The sequence below is a fragment of the Curcuma longa genome, chromosome 1, assembly GCF_044706935.1.
Source record: "Curcuma longa cultivar G26 ecotype Majalengka, Jawa Barat chromosome 1, ITB_CL_G26_1.1, whole genome shotgun sequence".
NCBI classification, from domain to species: domain Eukaryota; kingdom Viridiplantae; phylum Streptophyta; class Magnoliopsida; order Zingiberales; family Zingiberaceae; genus Curcuma; species Curcuma longa.
The window spans coordinates 5,327,758-5,351,657 of record NC_133861.1 but is presented as its reverse complement, the minus strand read 5'-3'; the positions used below and the strand labels follow the sequence as shown (position 1 = coordinate 5,351,657).

The 23,900-nt window shown below is 37.8% G+C and overlaps 1 protein-coding gene across 1 annotated transcript; it reads right to left on the bottom strand.

The window, feature by feature from the left end:
- LOC141825226 (DNA polymerase alpha-associated DNA helicase A) lies at window positions 1-22,476 on the bottom strand. Its single transcript, XM_074712645.1, has 7 exons — window positions 21,732-22,476; window positions 20,776-21,078; window positions 20,387-20,670; window positions 19,193-20,221; window positions 18,783-18,951; window positions 876-1,033; window positions 1-480 (listed from the first exon to the last, which is right to left on the bottom strand). Exons 1-7 carry the CDS (start codon window positions 22,474-22,476, stop codon window positions 238-240), a joined length of 2,931 nt encoding a protein of 976 aa, XP_074568746.1. The 3' UTR covers window positions 1-237.
- Between the last annotated feature and the right edge of the window lie 1,424 nt (window positions 22,477-23,900).

Below are 23,900 nucleotides of genomic sequence, written 5' to 3'. Positions count from 1 at the left end.
ACTTTGTTGATGGCATAATGTGAAGAAGGGTGTTTGTGACAGGATAGTAATTACAATGTGATTATTTTGTGCAAGGAATGATATTCTTTTACTTTCCACCTAACACTTAATAAGAATATTTACATTATTCTTGTCTAGAAACCATCAAAAGTAGCATCAGAATGATGAGTAGGAATGATAGATTTTGACTGTGGTTGAGAAAAGAATAGGGTGTACAGGAGGTGGATGATTCATTAGTCAATTAATGGAGGGAAATAGGGGAGTTGTGCTCAATCCCGGTCCCTCGGAAGACCCAGGCTCGGCCTGTTTCACCCTACCTGCACGTCGAATGTGACGGAGGAGCCTGGCCAAGAAGGTGTTATGGCAAATGGTGGAACTGTCGCACACAACGGCAACATGTTTGCGTGCCCTTGTTATCGCAACATTCATTCGCCTGCTATCTCCTAGAAATCCAACCGCACCTAATGTGTTGGATCGGACCTGCAAAACAAACAGATAAGAACAAGTTATTGACTCAGCCTCCAGGTCATATGGATAAACAAGAACTTACATTCCATCCATTTAGAATAAACCATCAGATACATCAATACTCAAAAGTAGTACTTACATAATTACTCATAGCTTATATTTTGGTTCTAATGTTCGATGTGAGAGGGTGATAGTTTGCTAGGAATACAGAAGAAAAAACAGAATGTGACAATATTGGACAGATTTCAGGTCACAAGATAACATTAAGTATAGAATAAGATATCATCATGCAAGGCATCCAACATGTATTATGCATGATTACTAGCTTTACAAGCATGCCCCAATGAGGAAAAGGAACTAATCAGGATGATAAGGAATTAACTTGAATTTGAGTGAAACTTGCTTACCATTGAAATAATCACAGCATCAGCTTCCCGCCCTTGAAAACTATCTATAGTTGCAACTTCAACAGCAGAAGTTTCTGGATATGTGGAAAGCCTATCCCTCAGAAGCTGGACCTGCGCAATGTAAGGTGATTGCACAGCAATAGCAGATGGAGCAACTCCTGCAAGGATGATAAATACAATAGCTGAGAAGAGCTAGACAAACTGTCGCGGTGTCGCCGAGTATCCTATGTATAACAAACATTGAGGAAACATCTTATACAAGTAATTTAGAACCATGCAAAATGGCTGAAGTGTTACTAAAGGCAAACTGACAAGTTATTCACAGAACAAATTGAAGTCAAAAGAGGATGTAATACGTGTTAGATAAACTAAATTTGCAAGCACACAGAATGGAGATAAGATGAAGGGTTCAGTGAAACCTCGTTCATGAAATGTTAATTATCTATATATCCAGTCCTTCAAGTCAAATAACAAAGAATCACATAATATCCTGCACAGAAATTAGAGAGCTTCAATTTGCTTCTGTTGATAATCTACACCTAAAAACCATAGTTAAACTGCTACTATATCATCATTTATATTTAAAAATATTTTATTTTATTATTTTTATCCAAGTTAGTGCAGGAAGCACTAGCAGATCAAACCTGAGTTTTGATTATGGAACTAGGATCAAGTTAAGTATGTGGTTTGATTAACCAGGCTGAATTGAGTGTGCAGAAAACAGGTTAAGTCCTAGTGCGGCTAGGCATGAAGACTTGGCAGAGTCAAAGTGCACCAGGCACAAGTCTGGACTTGGTCAGGAGGACCAAGTTGCAGATGAACTGGACTTGGTCAGGAGGACCAAGTTGCAGAGAAGAATGGACTGATCAGGAGGATCAGTTGCGTTCAAGTCCTGGGGGGCAACGACAGAGCCGAGCAAAAGTCCAACGGGTCAGGAGGACTTGGTTGGCATCAGGTAAATTCTCCCGAGGGGAGTGGGTGAGGACGCGTTCCTACGAGGAACAGTAGGCGCCGGTCTAACCCAGGGTCTCACCGGAGATCCGAAGTTAAGACTCGAAGTTGGTTCGGTGAACCAACTTACTCCTTCCTATGTTATATTTAGCTAACTTGTTGTGCAGGAAGGAAAAGCCCGACGAAAGCTAACTCCGGACGAAAAACTCAGTTTTTCGGGTCTGGAGTCGACCCAGATGAGCTCTGGAGTCGACTCCAGCCGAATCAGCACGATTCCGGAAGTCAGCGCGTCAAGGTCTTCGCCAGATCGCGACTGGAGTCGACCCAGATGAGCTTCTGAGTCGACCCAGGTCAAAAAGTTATCGCCGCTGCCGCCACCGCGACTGGAGTCGACCCAGAACCGGATCAGAGTCGACTCAGGAGGGATAAGCGACGAAGCCGATAAAGTTTTATCTGCCACATCAGCTGGAGTCGACCCAGATGGCGATCTGAGTCGACCCAGGCCGGCTATATAAGGCCTCCGCGAGCAGCAGCCAGAGCATTCAATTTCAACGCTTCCAAACTCCGTTCCCGTGATTCCCGAGCCTTCCAACTTCGACGTCGGTGCTGTGCCTGCCTCAAGCAACTGTCCTTGACACCGAAAACGCCGAATTCAACGTCCGGGGAGCGAAAGTTTGGTAACAATTGTACTTAAATTCATATCAATATTGTAATCGATTTTTGTACTTGAATTTTTCGATACACTTGCTGCCGGACAGGGGCAAGTGAGTTAGTGGATTGCCCAACGTAAACGGTCAAGGACCGTGGGCCTTGGAGTAGCAGCGTTGCGCTGTGAACCAAGTAAAAACAAATTGTGTTCTTTACTTTACTGCATTTCGTTTCGGTATTCGTTACTTTGTTTGCTTCCGCTTTCGCACTCGAGTTTTCTACGAAAATCGAAAAGCGTTCAAACACGCTATTCACCCCCCCTCTAGCGTGTTTCCGATCCTACAATTGGTATCAGAGCGGGGGTTCTTGAAAACAGTGCAACCACTGATTCAAGACGCTTTTTCGAATTTTTTTTCTTTTCGCTTATTTTTTTTCCCGCACTACTAATCCAAGACCAAGTCTTGGAATTCTCTTTCTCTTGTTTTCTTGTGTGCATATATCAATGGCCCAACAAGAAGGCTCGAGCACCGCACGACCACCGCTGTTTTCCGGTGACGACTTTCCATACTGGAAAACCAGGATGGAATGTCACCTGAAAACACAAGTAGAGATGTGGATCATCATCCAGACGGGATTCACAATCCCAACTGGCAATGATGGAAAACCACTCTCCTGCGAGCTCTGGGATACCGCCACGATGAAGAAAATTGAGGCAGACGCAAAGGCCACCCAGACGCTCCAATGCGGTTTAACCAAAGAAGAACTGAACCGAGTTGGCCCGATCAGCAGTGCCAAAGAGCTGTGGAACAAGCTAATCGAACTTCACGAAGGCACCTCCGACACCAAAGTAAGTAAGCGTGATTTATTAATCAATAAATTATATAATATAAAAATGCTAGAAGGAGAGTCGGCAAGCGGGCTGCATGCAAGAATCAAGGACATCCTCAACGGTCTGCACTCAATAGGAGAACGAGTCGACAACCGCGACATAATAAGGTACGCACTTAAGGCATTTCCCCGGAATACCTTATGGGCATCAATGGTAGATGCCTATAAAGTTTCCAGGGATCTTAATAAAATTAAATTAGATGAATTGTTTTCCGAATTTGAATTACACGAACAGTCTAATACGGAAGTGCAGGAGAAAGGTATTGCTCTAATTGCAGGTTCCGAGCCAAAAAGACGAAAAGTACCGGAAGAATCAGAGTCATCGGACACCGACGGAAACGAGGACGTCACAACCGAACTAGTAAATCTAGTTCGCAAAATGTTCCGGAACAAACGAGGAGTTCGCCGATCGGAGGTCAAGAAGGTTGTAAACGCGTCGAAGCAGCCAATGACCGGAAAAGAAGACTCGAAGTGCTACGGCTGCGGACGAAAGGGGCATTTCATTGCCGACTGCCCGCGGAAGGACCAAAAGAAAAAACGGAAAGTTCTCAAGGCGACGTGGGACGAGTCATCATCCGAGGAGTCGGACGAAGAACCAACGAAGAGCTTCCTCGCGCTTCCGGCTCAAAACGATCCAGACGAAAGCGACTACGACTCGGACGACGAAAGCCACGGATCCGTATCCGTTTCCGAAGGTTCGAAACCCACTGTAAGTCACAATAGATTATTTTCGATAATAATTAGTTTAAGTAAAAAATTAGCCAAGTCCGAGGCCGTGGGTGAATCGCTCCGAGAGGAGATAGCACTCCTCAAAGAGAAAGTCATCCCTGAGTCACCGACTACGACCGATTCGGTTGAAGATTCGACTCGAGCTAAAATCGAGGAAGAAAATGTTCAACTGAAAGCTCAAGTCGGTGATCTCAGACGAACGCTTGAAAAATTCACCTCCGGGTCCAAGTATCTGGACATGATGCTTGGATCGCAGAAGGCTGGATACAACCGATCGGGCATCGGATACGCGGCTAAACAAAGATCATTCATAGCACTCACACGTAGAAATCGAACACGAGTCCAAGCGTGGGTTCCGAAGTCCCGGCTGGTTAACCCAGTCGGACCGAACCAATTCTTGGTTCCCAAGGATCAGGTCCACTTGGTTCGACCAATCAAGGGGCACGATCCCGGGGGAACCAAAATAACTTGCTTGATTTCCTGCATAACTTAGATTTATTTTCCTGCATTAGAAATTAGGATAGTTTAAGGACCAACTACTTGATCAATTCTTGCCAACATAGTACCAGGGTGGGGCGAGATGATAGTACGTCAGGGAGGCTAGACAAAGTGGTCAAGAAGGGTAAGGAGTACCTGACTTGGTTCACGGAGTCGAACTGAACTGACCGAAGCTACCTCGCCACATCCTAGACTAGTTAGACCAAGGTTTTTCAATAAATCGATTAAGTCCATAATTTCTTGAATTGATTCTGTCTAGGAAGTGGTCGTTGCTCCGATAACCAAGAAGGCCCCTTGCCTCGCCACAACCTGGGAATCAATTTTTGAAATGTGTACTTAATTGGTTGAAGGCTAAACCTGAATCTAACTCAAAATTGATCAAGTATAGATACCCTTCACAATAAACAAAGATAAAATTGAAATCATCTCACATTCAACTCATAGGTTAACTGATTGACCACTTAGACTGGGTGAGATGAATAGGTAATAAATCAAAATAACCCAACAAACAAGTTTTCAAAATTAATCAAATCACCAAACTCAATTATTATTGCAAGGATTGAGCCTCGGGGAGCCGTCCTTTGCAATTTAACTTAAATAAGGATTGAGCCTCGGGGAGCCGTCCTTAAACAATTTTTTAACTTAATTAGGATTGAAAATCGGGGAAAAATTTTTAAAATTAAAATTTAACTTCAAAATTTAATTAAATAATTTTTTCAAAATTAATTAACTTCAAAATTTAATTAAACAAATTTTCAAAATTAATTAACTTCAAAATTTAATTAAACAAATTTTCAAAATTAATTAACTTCAAAATTTAATTAAACAATTTTCAAAATTAATTAACTTCAAAATTTAATTAAACAAATTTTCAAAATTAATTAACTTCAAAATTTAATTAAATTAACTTCAAAATTCAAAATTAATTAACTTCAAAATTTAATTAAACAAATTTTCAAAATTAATTAACTTCAAAATTTAATTAAACAATTTTCAAAATTAATTAACTTCAAAATTTAATTAAACAATTTTTAAAATTAATTAACTTCAAAATTTAATTAAACAAATTTTCAAAATTAATTAACTTCAAAATTTAATTAAACAAATTTTCAAAATTAATTAACTTCAAAATTTAATTAAACAAATTTTCAAAATTAATTAACTTCAAAATTTAATTAAACAATTTTCAAAATTAATTAACTTCAAAATTTAATTAAACAATTTTCAAAATTAATTAACTTCAAAATTTAATTAAACAATTTTCAAATTAATTAACTTCAAAATTTAATTAAACAAATTTTCAAAATTAATTAACTTCAAAATTTAATTAAACAAATTTTCAAAATTAATTAACTTCAAAATTTAATTAAACAACTTTTCAAAAATTAATTAACCTTAAAATTAATCAATCTTTTCAAAATAACAAATTAAACAATGCTTTGAAACCAAGATCCATAAAATCCAACTAAGTGTTTCTTAAATTTATAGGAACACAAGAAACTGGATAACTGGATGTTGGACAGCGGTTGCTCCAGACACATGACTGGAGATCAATCCAAATTCACCAAACTCAAGTTCAAAGACTTGGGAACCGTTGCATTCGGGAACAACGGAAAATTAAAGGTAATCGGTTCAGGTAATATAAAATTAGACTCCAACTTTGAAATTAGAAAAGTTCTGTTGGTTGACAAATTTGAGTTCAATCTACTTAGCATAAGTCAGCTGTGTGACTCAGGTTACACAGTTAGGTTTACCAAATCTAAATGTCTACTAGAAAACATAGAAAACCCAGAAATCAAATTAACTGGGATTAGGAAAAATAACATATATAATATTGACCTACCCTCATCCTCACTCAAGTGTTTACTAACACAACAAGAGGAAACTAGGTTGTGGCACAGAAGATTGGGTCACACTCATGTTAGACTTATTTCAAAAATAAGTCACAATGGATTAGTTAAAGGCCTTCCAACATTAATAAACTTAGAAAATGAAATATGTAATGCTTGCCAACAAGGAAAACAAACAAAAGCTTCACATAAGGCAACTAGTCAAGCTCAATCTAACTCAATCCTAGAATTACTACACTTAGACCTCTTTGATTCTCATGGGGCTAAGTCACTAAGCGGAAACCAATACTGCTTAGTAATAATTGATGATTATTCAAGATTCACCTGGGTAAAATTCTTAAAAACTATTTATTACTTATTAGCTTGGACTCAACCCATAGAACCTAATATTTTTGATTATGTCAAAGGGGGAGAGAATTGAGGTTCAAGTTAAATTGAGGTTCAAGTTAAACAAAGAATTTCCAAGTTAAAATTTTTAAAGTCAAGTTTGTTTCAAAATTTTTCAAGTCAAAATCTTTTTGAAAAAGCATAAGTTACCTGAAAAAGGGGGAGTAAAGGATTCAGGGGGAGCAACACACATGCATGCATTGAATTTTCATACTTAGCTTATTTATGCAAAATTATGATATTTGCTTTAAATTATGATTTGTAACTTAACTTGAAACCTTAAGTTGCCATAATCAAAAAGGGGGAGATTGTTAGTGCAGGAAGCACTAGCAGATCAAACCTGAGTTTTGATTATGGAACTAGGATCAAGTTAAGTATGTGGTTTGATTAACCAGGCTGAATTGAGTGTGCAGAAAACAGGTTAAGTCCTAGTGTGGCTAGGCATGAAGACTTGGCAGAGTCAAAGTGCACCAGGCACAAGTCTGGACTTGGTCAGGAGGACCAAGTTGCAGATGAACTGGACTTGGTCAGGAGGACCAAGTTGCAGAGAAGAATGGACTGATCAGGAGGATCAGTTGCGTTCAAGTCCTGGGGGGCAACGACAGAGTCGAGCAAAAGTCCAACGGGTCAGGAGGACTTGGTTGGCATCAGGTAAATTCTCCCGAGGGGAGTGGGTGAGGACGCGTTCCTACGAGGAACAGTAGGCGCCGGTCTAACCCAGGGTCTCACCGGAGATCCGAAGTTAAGACTCAAAGTTGGTTCGGTGAACCAACTTACTCCTTCCTATGTTATACTTTAGCTAACTTGTTGTGCAGGAAGGAAAAGCCCGACGAAAGCTAACTCCGGACGAAAAACTCAGTTTTTCGGGTCTGGAGTCGACCCAGATGAGCTCTGGAGTCGACTCCAGCCGAATCAGCACGATTCCGGAAGTCAGCGCGTCAAGGTCTCCGCCAGATCGGCCTGGAGTCGACCCAGATGAGCTTCTGAGTCGACTCAGGTCAAGAACTTATCGCCGCTGCCGCCACCGCGACTGGAGTCGACCCAGAACCGGATCAGAGTCGACTCAGGAGGGATAAGCGACGAAGCCGATAAAAGTTTATCTGCCACATCAGCTGGAGTCGACCCAGATGGCGATCTGAGTCGACCCAGGCCGGCTATATAAGGCCTCCGCGAGCAGCAGCCGAAGCATCCAATTTCAACGATTCCAAACGCCGTTCCCGCGACTCCCGAGCTTTCCAACTTCGACGTAGGTGCTGTGCCTGCCTCAAGCAACTGCTCTTGACACCGAAACGCCGAATTCACCTTCCGGGGAGCGAACGTTTGGTAACATTTGTACTTCAATTAATATCAATATTGTAATCGGTTTTTGTACTCGAATTTTCGATACACTTGCTGCCGGACAGGGGCAAGTGAGTTAGTGGATTGCCCAACGTAAACGGTCAAGGACCGTGGGCCTTGGAGTAGCAGCGTTGCGCTGTGAACCAAGTAAAAACAAATTGTGTTCTTTACTTTATTGCATTTCGTTTCGGTATTCGTTACTTTGTTTGCTTCCGCTTTCGCACTCGAGTTTTCTACGAAAATCGAAAAGCGTTCAAACACGCTATTCACCCCCCCCTCTAGCGTGTTTCCGAGCGTGTTTCCGATCCTACAGTCTATTTAAATTATCTCCAACTATAGCTAGGAATTGATTATTAAAACCTCAATTAAACCCTAAGTTTAAAAAATAAAAAAATCAAAAATCGCGACTGCTTCGCCCCAGATCTCGCGCGGCCCGCGCACGGAGGCGTCGCCGAGCCCGCACGGCGACTCTAGTGGCGTCGCCGGGCCCGGGCGACGCCTCCAGAGGCGTCGCCGAGGTCGCATGACGCCTCCGGAGGCGTCTCCCGGCCGGTGCCGGTGCCGGTCCGTTGGTGGAACAAAAAATTTCCTCCGTATCGCGCGATACGGCTCGAAATTTCAATCCTTGAATCAAATATTTCTGCATTTCATTTTCACATGAAAACTAAGCATATTTTCTCATTTATAAGATATAATCATGAAAGATATAAAATTTATTAACCAAAGAATGGAAAATCATATAAATGTATGGTAAACAAGGATCAAGAATAAAATTTCTACCAACACTTAAAGTTTCAAAAGTATGTCACTAAGTGTCAACTATGCCCTAATAATTAAATTTTGCATCCCCTATATGTTAAAATGATGTCCAATCATATTAATATGATTCAGTACAATGTTATCAATCATTAAAGGCATGAAAACGCTCATTACCAGCACTACAATTCCAATCAATTGAAGTAGCTTACAGTCAACTGAGAATAGCTCTAGTTGACTAGTAGCTTGATCTAGTTAACATTTCTGAAACAAACATGAATTAAATTTCAAAAGTCTATTAAAAATTATGCAAAATTTTAAAAATCATAAAATTTTGCAAGAAAAACATAGAAGAAATAATTTTTCATATAAATTCATTATATTTCATGATTTTCACATAAATTTGGGAAGAGCGAGAACATTTACAGTACAAGTGTCAAATTAAGTATTATGGTATTATCATAATGCTAATTATCAACCACCAAGTATCCAGAAACATATATATGAGTGAATTACATGTGTTTAAAGCATGATTAGGCAATTGTAATAATTTCATGACTATTAACGACATTATATGTCAATTTATCACACTAAATGATGATAATTTTTACATCTTAGCATTCAAATCAATCAATCAATATACACATGTTATATCAAGCATGATTTAAAATATTTAAGATGAATAACAATGGCATAAATATCCACCATCAATTTAAAATATGTATCAAACAGTACGAGAGGAATCTAGTTGATATAGCAACTTACAAGGGCAAAATTAATAATTCTTATATTCATTGATGCAACCTATCTACTCTAAATTGATGATACAATGGATTTTAGAACTGAACATAAGGCCTAATTGGGTTTACTAGGTGCTAAACTCCAATTTTTAACTACTTGATTCTCTTAGTGGTTTCCTTATACATAAATGGGTCCACTAGATTTATTCTTAGAATTAGGTCAATTCCTAATTATCAATCGCAAGTAGGCCTTTTACTTTGTGGTCTTATAACATAAACAAATCTTACAATAATTCACTTTTTAGCTACATATGATCATGTCAAGATATCTAAAGCCAATAGTGGATTTTTCTACGGTATTTTTTCCATCCCTTTAGCTTGTGATTTCAATTGTTCATTTTCAACCTCAAACTTTGCAATCTAAGTTTGATTTTGACCATGTGAATCTTTATCTCATGCTGGAGGTAAGCTAGTTTAGGCCTTAGGTCTTATGGTTTTCATAGCTTTAGTCAATGATCCAGACAAACTAGCTATTGCACAAAATAACATATCTACATGGAGAGAGAGTTTACCTCATTATTACTTCACAAAATGCTCCCTTAACTTATGATAGTCTCCTTATTACTAGAGTTGAACACTAGATCATCAGTTGTCATAAGAGCTAAGCGCTTGCATTTCTTTGGGCATACTTCTTCATCGAAGAATGATGTGTCATTCCATGTAGCCGTCATTGCTCTCTCTTTAACTTAGAACAATTGCTCTTAAGCTATCCTTCTCATGCCAATTGAAGCATATGGTTTTATTTTCTGCTTCTTCTCTTGCCTTTGATCATCCTCCCCTTGATCTTACATATGCTCAATTTCTTATTCTTCTTTATGGCCCTCTTCACAGTGTGAACTATACATATATCATCACTTTCTAATGGTAAGGAGGATGATAACAATATTGATGGTGAAGAACTATCCTCCTCATTGTCCCCTTGGGCCATAAATATTATGCCTTTCTTGGTTGTCTTTGGATTTTAGTTGACCTCATCATAGAGCTTCATTTGGCAAAACAATTCATATAATGAAATTAACTTGAGGTCTCTTGACACTTTAATGCCTCTACCATGAAGATTCATAATGGTACCCAAGGAAGGCCTTACAACACAAACAAGACCAAGTCATGATTTTCAATTTCCTCTCCAAGTGCAAATAATTCATTGCAAATTTCTTTAAGTCTCTTATGAATGTGATTAACCGATTATCAATCTTACATCTTAAAGTTGCATCAATAAATCTCTCTTTGTTATCTTATAGTCAAAGTTAATTTTATGTTAATTCCTTTGCATTCCACAAAGGTTTCATCTTGCTTAATTTTTTTCCTTTGGAAGACCACATTGCAAGATATGATAGCCTTTAAATTTACTTAGAATTTTTTTTCTTTTGATCACCACTCCATCTATCTAAATCAATAGGTTCATCATTCTGATCCATCAAAACCTTTGACAGTCATCCGTATGTCAAAATTGTTCATTAGGAAATACTCCACTCTTAGATAGAGGTGGCCTTGTAGCAGATACCCCTCTAGATGTATCTGCCTGAATGTTAGTTTAATCTTTTACAATCTTGCCTTGATACCAAATGTAGGTTGGTATCTTAAACCTTGTGCATACTATCTGTAGGACTGAGTAGGCTTGGATAAAGGGGGTGAACATATGGTACCTGAATTATCATATATTCCTTATACAACAACCTCAATATAAAGTTATTAGTGAGTGCGTGTGTATCATAGAGTGTTAAATTGTTGCAAAAATAAATAATAAAACAAAAAATACACAACAGTGACACCAGGGATTTAACGTGATTTAGAGACCTCACTCCATGGCCTAAGATAGGAAAGGCATGTCACTCTTTGCCCAAATTCACTAAACCACCTCTTCACAAATGGCATCTAAAATTTGAGAATAACACCTTTAAGGCACCAAACTTGACTCACACCAATGGGATTTCAACAAGCTCTTACAAGTTTAACCTTAACCAGAAATCTCAACAAATTGTCTTATCCTCTCCCTAAGGATAGATAGGAAAGCCAAGAAAGGAGATAAATTACCAAAAGCTCGAGAAGTTAAAGTCTCCTAATCTTTGTCTAAGCATTTGGATTTTTATTTGGCCATTTGTAGTACAATCAACAACCAAGCCTTATCCCACTAGGTGAGGTCGGGCTCTATCCCCTATTATATCATCATCTATATTTAAATAAATTTTATTCTATTTTATTATTGTTAACTAAATCTTTTTTTGTTCTCCTCTTCCTCATTTAATGTAGATATTTATCATAGTTTCATATCATTTAACTAGAATATTTATTGGTCATCTAAGTACATGTACGTATCATCTTAAATGTGTCTTTCAAAGTTTTCTCTCAATGGGTGTAATTCAAATTTTCTCTCTAAAATTCTCATTTCTTATTATGCACATCTTCGTATATCTGCACATTCACCTTAACATTCTCATCTAGATGATTCTCATCTTCTACTAGTATACTTTCATCATAGTCGAACATTCAACTTCATATAACATAGCAGGTCTAAACGTCATTTTATTTAGACATTTGTAAAATAAAGTCTACAAATAAAGATAAATAATGTTTATTTCTAAGTGTCCAATGTTGGATCATACATAATCACTAGAGGGGGTAAATAGCAGAATAAAAGTTTAAATCGAGTTATCAAAGTACGAAATTAAAGTGGAGATTAAGTGGTGAGTACAGCAAAGAATATGCATATATGAAATGTAAATAAATAAGCACAACGGAAATAGTAAGAATGATAAATGTGGTTAAGATTTCAAAATAGTGTAACAATTTGAAATAATCCTCTTTAGTATTGAATATTTGCAATAAAAGAAAAATACGGCTCACGGCCTTTGGACCCAAAGGTGAGTGACCCCTCAAATATCGATTATTTTTCTCCTCAAAAATCATTTACACTAGAGATAAAGAATCGAGAAGATAACGACCTTATGCTACCAAAATGGAAGACAGCTTAAGAATTAGGCAAAAGACTACAAAAACTAATGAGAAAATATTATAATCCAGAGCATGGAAGATTGTTGTAAATGAAGCACTTATAGTTGCAATTCATTTTCTAATTGAAGTGTCTTTGCTTTATGTTTATAGACTCAACATGGTTACCATTCATCACTTGATCAAATCTAGTCAACTCTTCTGGATCAAATCCAAATAGTCGACTAATCCACTATTCTCAAATCCTCCACGGTGACCGTTGTTCGACTAATAATGTGATTCTTGCTTGTCGATCAATTGATTGCTCCTAAGTACACCTTCAATCAACTAATCTGCCTTCACTCGACTCTTCTGGATCAATCTTCGATCCATTGAATAATAATGGTTTTGTCTGGATCACAACCAAATCACCTGGATAGACTGTATCTTTTTCTTATCGTTTCTTACAATCAATTAATTGATTTAGCTTGATCAATTCATCTGAATCTCAATCGGTTCTTCTATTGTCTATATTATTAGTCAACTCTATCTTCATTGATCAATATCATGTTTAACGGTTGATTTTTTTAAATCGTCACAGAATTCCTCATCCAATCAATCGAATTCCTCAATTAAATTGACTTAAACACAATCAGAACCTTCTGTACACAATTCTTTAAACTTCAATCTAACACCCTACTCAACTAGTCATATCAATCGACTGATTAAAACCAACAATGAACTGGTATATAGACTTTGAACTCAAAACATCTATTTTTTTTGGTCAAATCCTCACCTAAAAAAGAAAACGACCCACGCCCAAAATAAATTTACCTTCGAACTTCTTGTGTGCCAACTTCTATTAGACTTCTTTATGTATTCAGTTCAACCTTCACCTACTAGGACTTTACATTTGCAAACACTTGTTGAGCTTTTTTTTTGTGCCAACATGTGATGGTCTCCTACTAATAACATAACTATTGGACTTCTTGTTTCAAATGTCTGATTGGTCTTCACTGTTGCATTTACAATGTAAATGTTAAGAAACCTATACCTACATGCTTGATACACAAAACTAGAATCACAAAATAAACCTAACTTTAAATCTTTACCAAACACATCAAAACCATATGATTGAAATTGACCACTTGGAGCATGGCAGCTACAACAACAATCTTCCCCTTCCATTTGTATATTTGGCAATCCATTTAAAGTTAGGATAAAAATACAGAGTAAATCAAATCAATCATTAAATCAAGGAAATTAAAATAAGATGTTTGGGATAAATTCTCCTCTTATATCATAAATATAAATTCTCCCCCTTTCCCCTTTTTGATTGAAAGGTAAAAATATTCTAAAGTTGAAAGGTGAAAATTTTCTGACTTTAAAGCTTCTTATCTCTCCCCTTTGCCGCACATAAAAATATTAAGAAAAATATTGTAATCTTCCTAACTCCACATCAAGAAATTGAATAATAATGGGTGTTACTCCCCTACAGACTACCTTCTGCAAAGATTAGTAGAACTAATTAAATTACACACACTAAAAGATAGGAAATATTGTCGACAATCGACTATTTTAACTTAACAATGGACTTCTTACACTAGCAGTCAACTCAATTATCTGATTTAGTCATTTAGTCTATTGATTTCTAAAAAATCTCGCAATGTGCTTTAAAACTTCATTAAAAATTATTGGATAATCAAAATTTTCTAAAATTCTGAATACATTCGTAAATTTTCAAAGTTTATAAAGGGAAAATAAATTTTAAATATATTTTCTATATTTTGTAAAGTAGATACCTTTTTTGCAACACAAATAACCTTAATAGATATATTATATCTATATCTCAAAATTATGTATTCTTCAACTATCAGAAGGTAAAAGTGTATCAAAATAAAGCAAATAAAATGCTAGATTAGTCAAACATGCATGAAATCATATTAGATTAGCAATTTATATAAAACCATCATTTGATATAATATGAAATAAGAGCAAATGATCATGTAAATATATAAAATATAAATCAAGTCAGCTTCCAACGTTAGTTGAGTTATAACAGGAGTCAAATCAACATATAAAGTACATAACCACCTCACTAAGAATCCCCTAATCTAATCTTATGATAGGGGCTATTGTCTTAGGGTTCACTCTCTCAGTATCTCATACACCTCAGCCTCAACCTCAACCTCAAAGCATCCTATTGTTGTTAGAATTCATCAAATCCGGTATTTGGGGATCTAGCCTTAATTTTGGCTAGTCTAGGTTGTATGAAATATAGAGTGACTGTGGTGGTGGCATATGTGTTGCCTCCTCATCCTTGTTCTCATCATTGTCATCAGTGGATCTTGACCTATCGAGAATCTACATCCACCAACACCTATTGAGCTTATGCCACATTTTTGGTGGCCTCAACCTACTTGTTGGTCTCCTGCCAATAACTACTACACTTCTTGTACCAAATGTCTAATCAACCTTAGCCCACATAATCTTCACCATTGCACTTACAATGTAAATGTCATGCTTGACACACAATTTTGTACAATGTAAACCTAATTTTAATCTTTGCCAAATATATTAGAACCATATAATTAAACTCAACCACTTTGGTATAATTGCACCGACACTCAAAACCTCTCCAAGATCGTATATATTTGTTTACCTAACGTTCACTAACTCACTTGAGTTGGATGCCTCTAATTGATCGACAAACCTTACCTAGGTGATTGAAGGTTCAAATGTATTAGACTTTGACAACTATATCTCCAGTTGATCAAAAACCTCTGCAAATGACTCCTCATCCTTTCAATCTACTAAAATCCTTTTAGTTGACTATTGCCAGAGAAAAAATATTATGTTTGCTCAAACCGTGCATATAGTCGACTATCCACCCTGATAATTAATTAAAAATTATAGGATCGTTGTGATGTTAGAGGGGCGAATAACACTCACTCTCGTTTCTCTCACAAATGGATATGATTCATTGCGTAGGGGATATATGTGAAAACTGTAGGCAACAGAAAATGAGCCAACACACCAAACCATAGAAAACAAGTCACTAGTACACATAGGATTTTATGTGGTTCACAGCTTCCCTGGGCTGCTATGTCAATGGCCTAGCAGAGAACCCCCTTACAGTAGCAAATTTCTTCTTGTCTTACAATAATATATGAGCAAAAGTGTAGAGACAATAAGAACACAAGAACACAATAATAACAAATAGAAGAGATTTTCCAAAGCCTTTAAGCAGATGGGCAATCTCGATCTCCTTGTTGATATGATCCTAGCACAATCCTTACTCGCAATTGACCGAGAAGAAGGATAAAAAACTTTTGGAGAACTAGATCTACTTGGGTTACTAAAGGAGTACTAGTTTTCTTGAAGGTTTTCTCAAAGAGGTGCAAGATTTGTCTACAATGAGAAACTTCAAAACTTTTATTATTCCCACCATCAATTGACTATCTATACCTCTTCAGTTAACTACTACACTTGATATGGTCGATATCGCAAGAAAAGGTATTCCATATCTTCGAGATCCTCATTAATCATTTCTCGAAATTACCTTCAATCGAATGTCCATCATACCTCAATCGACTTCCACAATTGACTTCTGAGCTTTCTATTCAATCCGTTTGGTCTTCAATCGACTTCCATAGTCAATTGAGGATCTTTCTGTCTGTTCCTAAACAACCTCAATCAACTTCCAAAATGGACTTACAAACATTTTGTTTGCTCAATTTATGTAACAGTTGACTTCAAACATCAACCAAACTTACTATGTTGTCGTTATCATCAATCAACTGCATATAGCCACTAGTTGACTTTATGCAAAATCACAACTAATCATTCCATTTGTGGTATCAATTAGTTGACTCCATAGATGTCTACTGAACTCATACAACAAATCCAAGTTCATGAATTTGAGATTTGCACTCTCCATGTGTAGCAGTTGACTATTACCTCAATATCAAAGTGACTGATATATTATGACTTAGCCGATCTACCGGTCAAGTCCACCTAGTTTCCAGTCTGCTCCTGTCCCAAAGTTACAATCACTCAAAGCTCTCAGTTTCACATTGTTACATCGTGTCAACCACCCTCCATGCCTTCTGGACTTCTATGCCTAGCGAAATCGCATCTTTGGGTCTTCACCTCCTAGCAGTTGGCCTACCTAACATGCTGAGGCTTCCACCTTACCAAAGCCCTCTAGGACTTCCATGCCTAGCATCCGATTTCTTTGACATGTTAGGGCTTTCACCTGCCAAGACCATCTTGGACTTTCATGCCCAACATCTGGCCTTCCTCGCCTGCTAGGACTTCCATGTACATGTCAAGTTACCTGCACCCTTAACATACTAGATTAGATCTCCATAAATACCTAACTTAAACCATAGTCCAAACATCAAAATTCATGCAATACCATATGCTTGGGGTATGATTTCATCAACAAAAATTCTTAGCCAATTGACTGACACTGTCTGAGCAACCCTATTACTCTACTTATGATATGTCATAAGCCTTAGTAATGTCTATGACCTGAGTCAAATGACAAATATGACTTAGATACCACATAATATTACAAAACTTCAATAATCAAGTTCTAGGTAGTCAAACATATATTTAAGCAATCATAACATTATTATAATTTAATCTAGAAACCAAACCCAAATTACAACATACAATCAATACAAGTTTCACATGTCTTCAGTTTCTTATCTAAGTTCGATAATCATCCACGAACTGAGCCTAACCTTGGATCCTCACTCGATCTATGTTGCTCATCATCCTCTAAGCTTGCTCTCTATCCAAATACACATGATCACCACAATTTCTAAATCTACAATCAGGCACAACAAAGCAATCTTGATGCATCAACATCAAATATACACTAAGTCATATTGCTAAAGCACCAAAACACCTTAGTCAAACCTAACGTTTTCCCAACAAAACCAAGTGAAAAACAAGTTTTAAACTTTCATTATATGTGAGCTTATCTAGCTCAAGTAATTAGATAACTAAGCTGAGTAATGCTCATAGTGAGTCAATGAAGCTATATTATGTTAATCAAGCTACCAAACACATTGTTCTCTACCTAATCTTCCAAAATTAGACAAAAAGTATTGAGAATTATTGTCTCTTCGTTCAAGAAAAACTATAGTGAGATCATCACATATTTTATTAGTTCCAATTATTGGATAGCAAATTTGTTAACAAAATATTTAATAGATCCTAGATTTGAATATATTTGTAACAAGTTAGGATTCTATAATATTTTTGAACTACATTTAAAAGGAGAGTTGAGGACTTTATTATAAATATAATAGGAATTACTTGTAAAAGTACTAACCTTGTGTATGTAAGTGTTAAACGAAAATAACAATAATATATAAGTTGTGCGCATTGAACCTCTTATAATACCTATATAGGTGTATCTTGGTATAGGTTGCTCTAACTAAACATTAGGAAGCTTTATGAGTGGATTTCAGGAACAACAACATGTTGAATACTAGTTGTGCACCAACACAATCCATGATCCTCAACATTTATTAATCAAATACTATATTCAAGACCTGGAGGGAAAAAAAACTCCAAGAAAGTAAGGATGTTTCAATTTTATGATGGAATAGAAAGGACAGGAAATTTTCACAGAAATTATCATTACAGCTAATACAAGTAAATAGAAATTGGACCATGATTTGGCATGAGAAATAATGACAAAATAGCACTACTATAAGGTGACTTATGCAACTAGGTAACCTACTATGTCAAGTATCAGCACTGACCTGCACAAAGGATAATACTAGTGAAAAAAGCCACAATATGAGCACTCATTAGTCCTTTTATCTAGCTAAAAACTACAAGCTTTGAAGACTACTTATTCCAGTAAATGTGAAGCTAGAATCACAGCAAACAGAAAAGCCGTAGCATGGTTTGTAAATTTGATTCTATAAGCTCAAAAATATTCATTTGACCCTCATAAAGGTACATCCTGCAACAATTAAAAAGATTTCGTATATAACCAATCCTAAAATAGCAGGAAGATAAAAAAGGAATGCAGCTCAACCAATTTCTTTCAGCATATTTGCAGGGAAAGGAAATGAATCAGAGTAAATAAGGTTGATAAAAAAATTTACCAGAGTATATAAGGTTGAAGATGTGCTGGACAACAATGTCTGCTTCTCCTTCATTGTAAAAGGAACCTGTGCCAGCAGGGTCCAAATGCTCCTCACAGCCAATAGATAAACTTCCATATGGCATCCGTGTATCAAGCAAGAGAAGTGGGCACTGAGTTATCCATGTAATCTGGAATGAATTCAAGGCATTCATAAATAATAAAGACTGTTCTTGCATCAAGGAACCTAAGGTCAAAATTGGCAACAATAATTTTTTCCAGAAAATGTGTTTGAGTTGTTATACAAAATAAATTGGGTGTAAAATACTAGATACAGCACATATACCATCATTGAAAATGAACCCAAATATTGAAAATGGAAAAATAAAAGAAATCATTCTGTAAAGAGTTAATGGATATTAAACAACACACCTTGACGAAAGGAGAATCAACAAGAAGATGTGAGGAAACCAATGGGGAAGATTTCAACAACCCACCATACATCTCTTTTGATGCCCAGCTGGCGATTGCATCATGCATCCTGTACTGAATCATCAACTTGGTTGTTAGCATACCTTTATGCAAAGTTGATGCTCTTTCCATAAGTGATATACCAAGTCCACTCTCCAGGGCCTTTCTAGACAAAATTACTGGTGCAAGTTGACACTGATCACCAGCTAATATGCAACGCTTTCCTTGCAGGATTGGGATCCAACAAGATGGTTCGATTGCTTGCCCGGCCTCATCAACAATTACAAGATCAAATGCTCCCAGTCTTCGGATGAGGGGATCAGCTGCTCCAGTATTAGTGGCAAGTACAACTTCAGCACTTGAAAGAACTTCCCTTATAGTATCCTTTTCTTTCTTCTTCAAAGTCTTTCCAAGTTGCTTCAGGAGTTGGCGTATACCTGCTGCAAGTGAATCATCCTTCAAACAAAGCCTAAGGTCCTTTCTTAGATCTGATTTTTTCCTCTCAAATTCCTTTTTGAATGATGCAAGCTTATCATCAACTATCTCCCCTAAAGATTTTGATGACACAGCAGTAGAAATTCGAGCAGGGTTGCCAACACGAACTATGTTCAATCTAGTGTCCAAGAGTTTTTCTACCATATTGTCCACAGCTGCATTAGTAGGAGCTGTCACAAGTACACGCTCATCTTGTTGAACTGCAAGGGTGATGAGCTCCTTGAGCAATCCAGTCTTGCCAGTACCAGGAGGCCCTTGGATCACTAAAAAGGGTCGCTTTTTGTTCAAGCCCAAGGCAATAGCTTTTAGTTGAGATTCATCAAATCTTCCTTCTACTAATCCATCAAGGGCTGCTGGAGACCATTCAATAATATTATTCTGCTCTAGCCACATGATATCTTGCATGTCTCCAAATAGAGTAGCAACTATCGTGATTGAGGGATTTTTCTTGTGTAAACCATTCTTCTGAAGAAGCATTAATGCTTCACAATTACGCTGCCAAAAGAGTAGACAAAGACATCAAAATAAACATACAGACACAACAAATGTCACATGGCATATTTGACATTTAATTCTGGAAAAACACAGACATCAAAATATCATACCACGCAGCATTATAGAATCATAAAAATAAACATGATTTTAAGTTATTTTAAACACCTCATAAGTCAATGCATCAGCTAATCCGTGTATCCGGTCAATGCGCACATTTTTCCCAAATAGCTTAGAGAAGGTGGGGTCACCATGGCGAGATTCTAGAGCCAAAGTGATACTACATCCATCTTCGCCTAAGTTGTTCACAAAACCCTGCATGCAAGAGGTTGCTCCTTCACCCCTATGATTACATGCTCTGACACAAACAGTATCCCCTGGAGAGAGAGTTGTTGGTGGCAGCCTATGGTTTCCTTCAACTTTAAAAAGGACCAAATGCATCCCACCTAATCCTGTAAGCACAAAAATTTTTAATGAAACTCATCATTTGCATCGGAAGACCAAATGTAAATTTGGCTGTCTGACCTGTGCAATTAAAACACAAACATCAAGCTCACCAGTAGAAGAACTAATTGCACTCAAATTGCATAAAGTATCACACTGCTCTTGCTGGGCCTGCCCATGACTAACTAGATACTCAATTGGTGCATCAATGTTTTCATCTGGCATTGGTACAGCATTCAGTTCTTCTTGGGTAAACTCCAATTCTGCATCACGCTCTATTAGAAGAAGTTCAGACATGTTCTTGACGAAGTTCTCAATTTTGGCTTGTATTACTTTAGCCTTCTGTAACTCCATCCCCAAACCACTATGGACAGGCCTTGATTGAGGTGTCTTTCGAACAGCTGCACGATGCTGAGCTGCATATGGCAATGATATGATTCATAATATTTTCAAAGAAACAAAGGGCCCATTCATATTTACAAGTCAAAGCATTCCACAAACTAGGGAAATATTTTAGTACAAATTGCATTTTCAAGAAAATCATCCCAGCTCTTTTTCAATATGATAGCATTCTGAAAAAAAACAAATATTGACCTTTTGTTTAATCTAAAACTTCGCCAATTCATTCATAATAGTATCACCAAAATGGACAGAGAAGCTTCTCTAGATAGGAAGACTCATCCACTTCATTCGTTCCAATATCCTATCAATGATTAAAAGCAAGTTCTTCATCCTTTAGCGCCCATGATCAGATGGATGATCAAGAAAGAGATACAACAAATAGCTCACTGTCTTCTCCATCCAATTGAAAATAGCTAAATTTTAGCCAAAATTACCAAGGAGATATAGTAGTAGCATGATAGCAAAGGCTTTCGAAAGCACACTTTTCCCTGCATGTAATAACCCCTCTGGAGTAAATTTATTGTAACATGAAAAGGAATTTAATCAATAAAGATAAATGGTTAAGAATGCAATCTCCTTTCCCAAGTTGAATCGTATTGATCATCTTATTTAGCAGTATCCCTACTGAACATATCATCGTTAACAAGAGGGAAGGCGAATGTAAGACCTGAATTTGCAATGTCTTTTACGAGCTTCCAAGACTCAGTAGCACGCCAATCATTAAAGACATCCCGTCGTTGGAGGTCTTGCAGGACATCTCGGAGCTCGCGCTGGAAGTGGTCAAAGAGGGTCGGGTAGTGTGCACATGCCTTGAAACATAGAGCCTCAAGCCCTTTGGGCATTGGCACGGCATAGAGATGCGGCTGAGCCTGGATGACGAAGGCAAGACCACCAACGGCTGGCCCTCCACCACCACCGTCGGCCGCGGTAGCCACCCCCATCCGCTGCCTGAGCTCCGAAAACTCGCCCTGGACCTCCGCCGAGGCGAAGTCGGAGGCCATGGAGCTCATTCCCTGGCTGATCCATCGAACCACGCACTTGCCCAATTCCTTGCGCCCGAGCGGGTCCCCATTCTGGTAGACATTCCGGACGCTGATGGACGCCTCCTCCACGGAAGGCACGCAGTCCTCCACCCGCCACTTCGTAGCCAAGTTGCTATTCTTTTTCTTGCCACCGCTACTAGTTGTTCTCCTGAGCGAAGGATTGGACGAGGGGGGACAAGGAGCGGTGCTGCTGCAGCGGACGAGGAAGGGGATGGGGGGAGAGGGGAAGGAAGAAAGGGAGGTCCGACGGAGGCGAAACGAGGACGGATCGATCGACCGGTTGCAGAGAATGGACGAGGGTTGAAGGTCGACGGCGAGAGAGGCCATCGGAGGGGCGGCTCTACAAAAGCAACAGGAGGACGCCTCCATTAACGTGCCCGGAGCCGTGCCCGCAGCCTCTTCAAGGAACTACAATTTTGCCCCTCGCAAGGAAGGAAAGAAGTTGATTCCCCAAAAAGGAATCGAATTGGATACGAGTGGCGATGAATACGCTACGCGACCAGGAATGGCAAGAGTGGTCGGCAGCTCGCCGATTGCTGTGGCTCGCGTTTGAGGTGGGGGATTCGAGATCGCAGATTCTCACACGTCCCTCTCCGTCCGCTGTGAGCTGGGAGCGTGTCACTGTTTAAGATCACGGCGTTCAATGAAACCCTGTGTGTCTGTGCGTTCGCCAAATTTTCTCAACTAAACTATTACGGTGCATTTAAAATTTTAAAATTTTTAAAGGAGCATCAAAATTTGATAAACGTTATTTTCCATGCGATGCATTTGTTTTCGATGACATCTTCTGCACTTTTTAGGTGGATTCTCGCTAACCGCTTATCACATTCTTCCTACATTAACCGCTTATCACATTCTTCCTAATTAAAAAAAAAATCACATTCTCAAATATTCGAGGAATCATAATTTTAAAAAATATTTCTTTCATTCGGATGCCATCTCCTCTCTCTTTCCATTCTTAGAAAGCAAATCTTTTTACCGTATGTACTTTCCGATTTATCCTGATGGTCGATGGAAAATTTCCGTGGGACCGAACCGGTCACCCCCAAGGATTGAGTCCATGAGACTAACTGAGATTTATCATATTTTAGAAAACAAATATTTTCTCTCTCTGACAACTTGTCGAAAACAATTTCCTAAAAGCTAAAATCCTACGCACAAATCTATCAGCTTGGTAGAAAGTGAATTAGAATTTTCATCAAAACTCATCTATTAATAACCTTTTCTCTCCCATTTAAATTTAGAGTTTAGTTTGACCTTCACATATGTGTCCCGATGTTTGTCATCTCCCTCCTCCCCTATCTTGGATCGCTAACCTCATATTGCAAACCATATTCATGTTGCAAAATGACGCAAGAACATAGTTCAACCTCTCAATCATCACTAAAGGTTTATTTCAAGGTTCTACTATAGTCCTCATCTCTTGCCAGGGGCGGAGCCAAGATTTTTATCAAGGGGGGCTATTTTTTAACATCGCATTATCACACTAATAAAATAAATTTTGAATTAATTAAGAAATAAGTTACATTCAACGCAATCTAAGTTACGCTCTTCACTTTTTCATAGACTCAAATTCATTTATGACAGAATTGACATCAAAACTGCAAGCAATATCCTTCTCAATATACATTATCAAAGAACTTGATAAGAAATTATCTTCCATTTTGTTCCGCAACCTATTCTTCACAATTTTCATTGTAGAAAATGCACGCTCTGATGTTGCAGTAGAAACTGGTAGAATCAAAATAAGTTGAATCAATTTGTCAAGAAGAGAATAACTTTCTGATTTTCCT

Excerpts from the sequence above, each read along its gene's own strand:
- LOC141825226 (XM_074712645.1), bottom strand. The coding sequence starts at position 22,476 with ATGGAGGCGTCCTCCTGTTGCTTTTGTAGAGCCGCCCCTCCGATGGCC. Across the intron at positions 20,671-20,775 it reads TGCAATTAGTTCTTCTACTG|GATTAGGTGGGATGCATTTG; the intron begins GTGAGCTTGATG and ends TTGTGCTTACAG. Across the intron at positions 20,222-20,386 it reads CTGATGCATTGACTTATGAG|CGTAATTGTGAAGCATTAAT; the intron begins GTGTTTAAAATA and ends CTCTTTTGGCAG.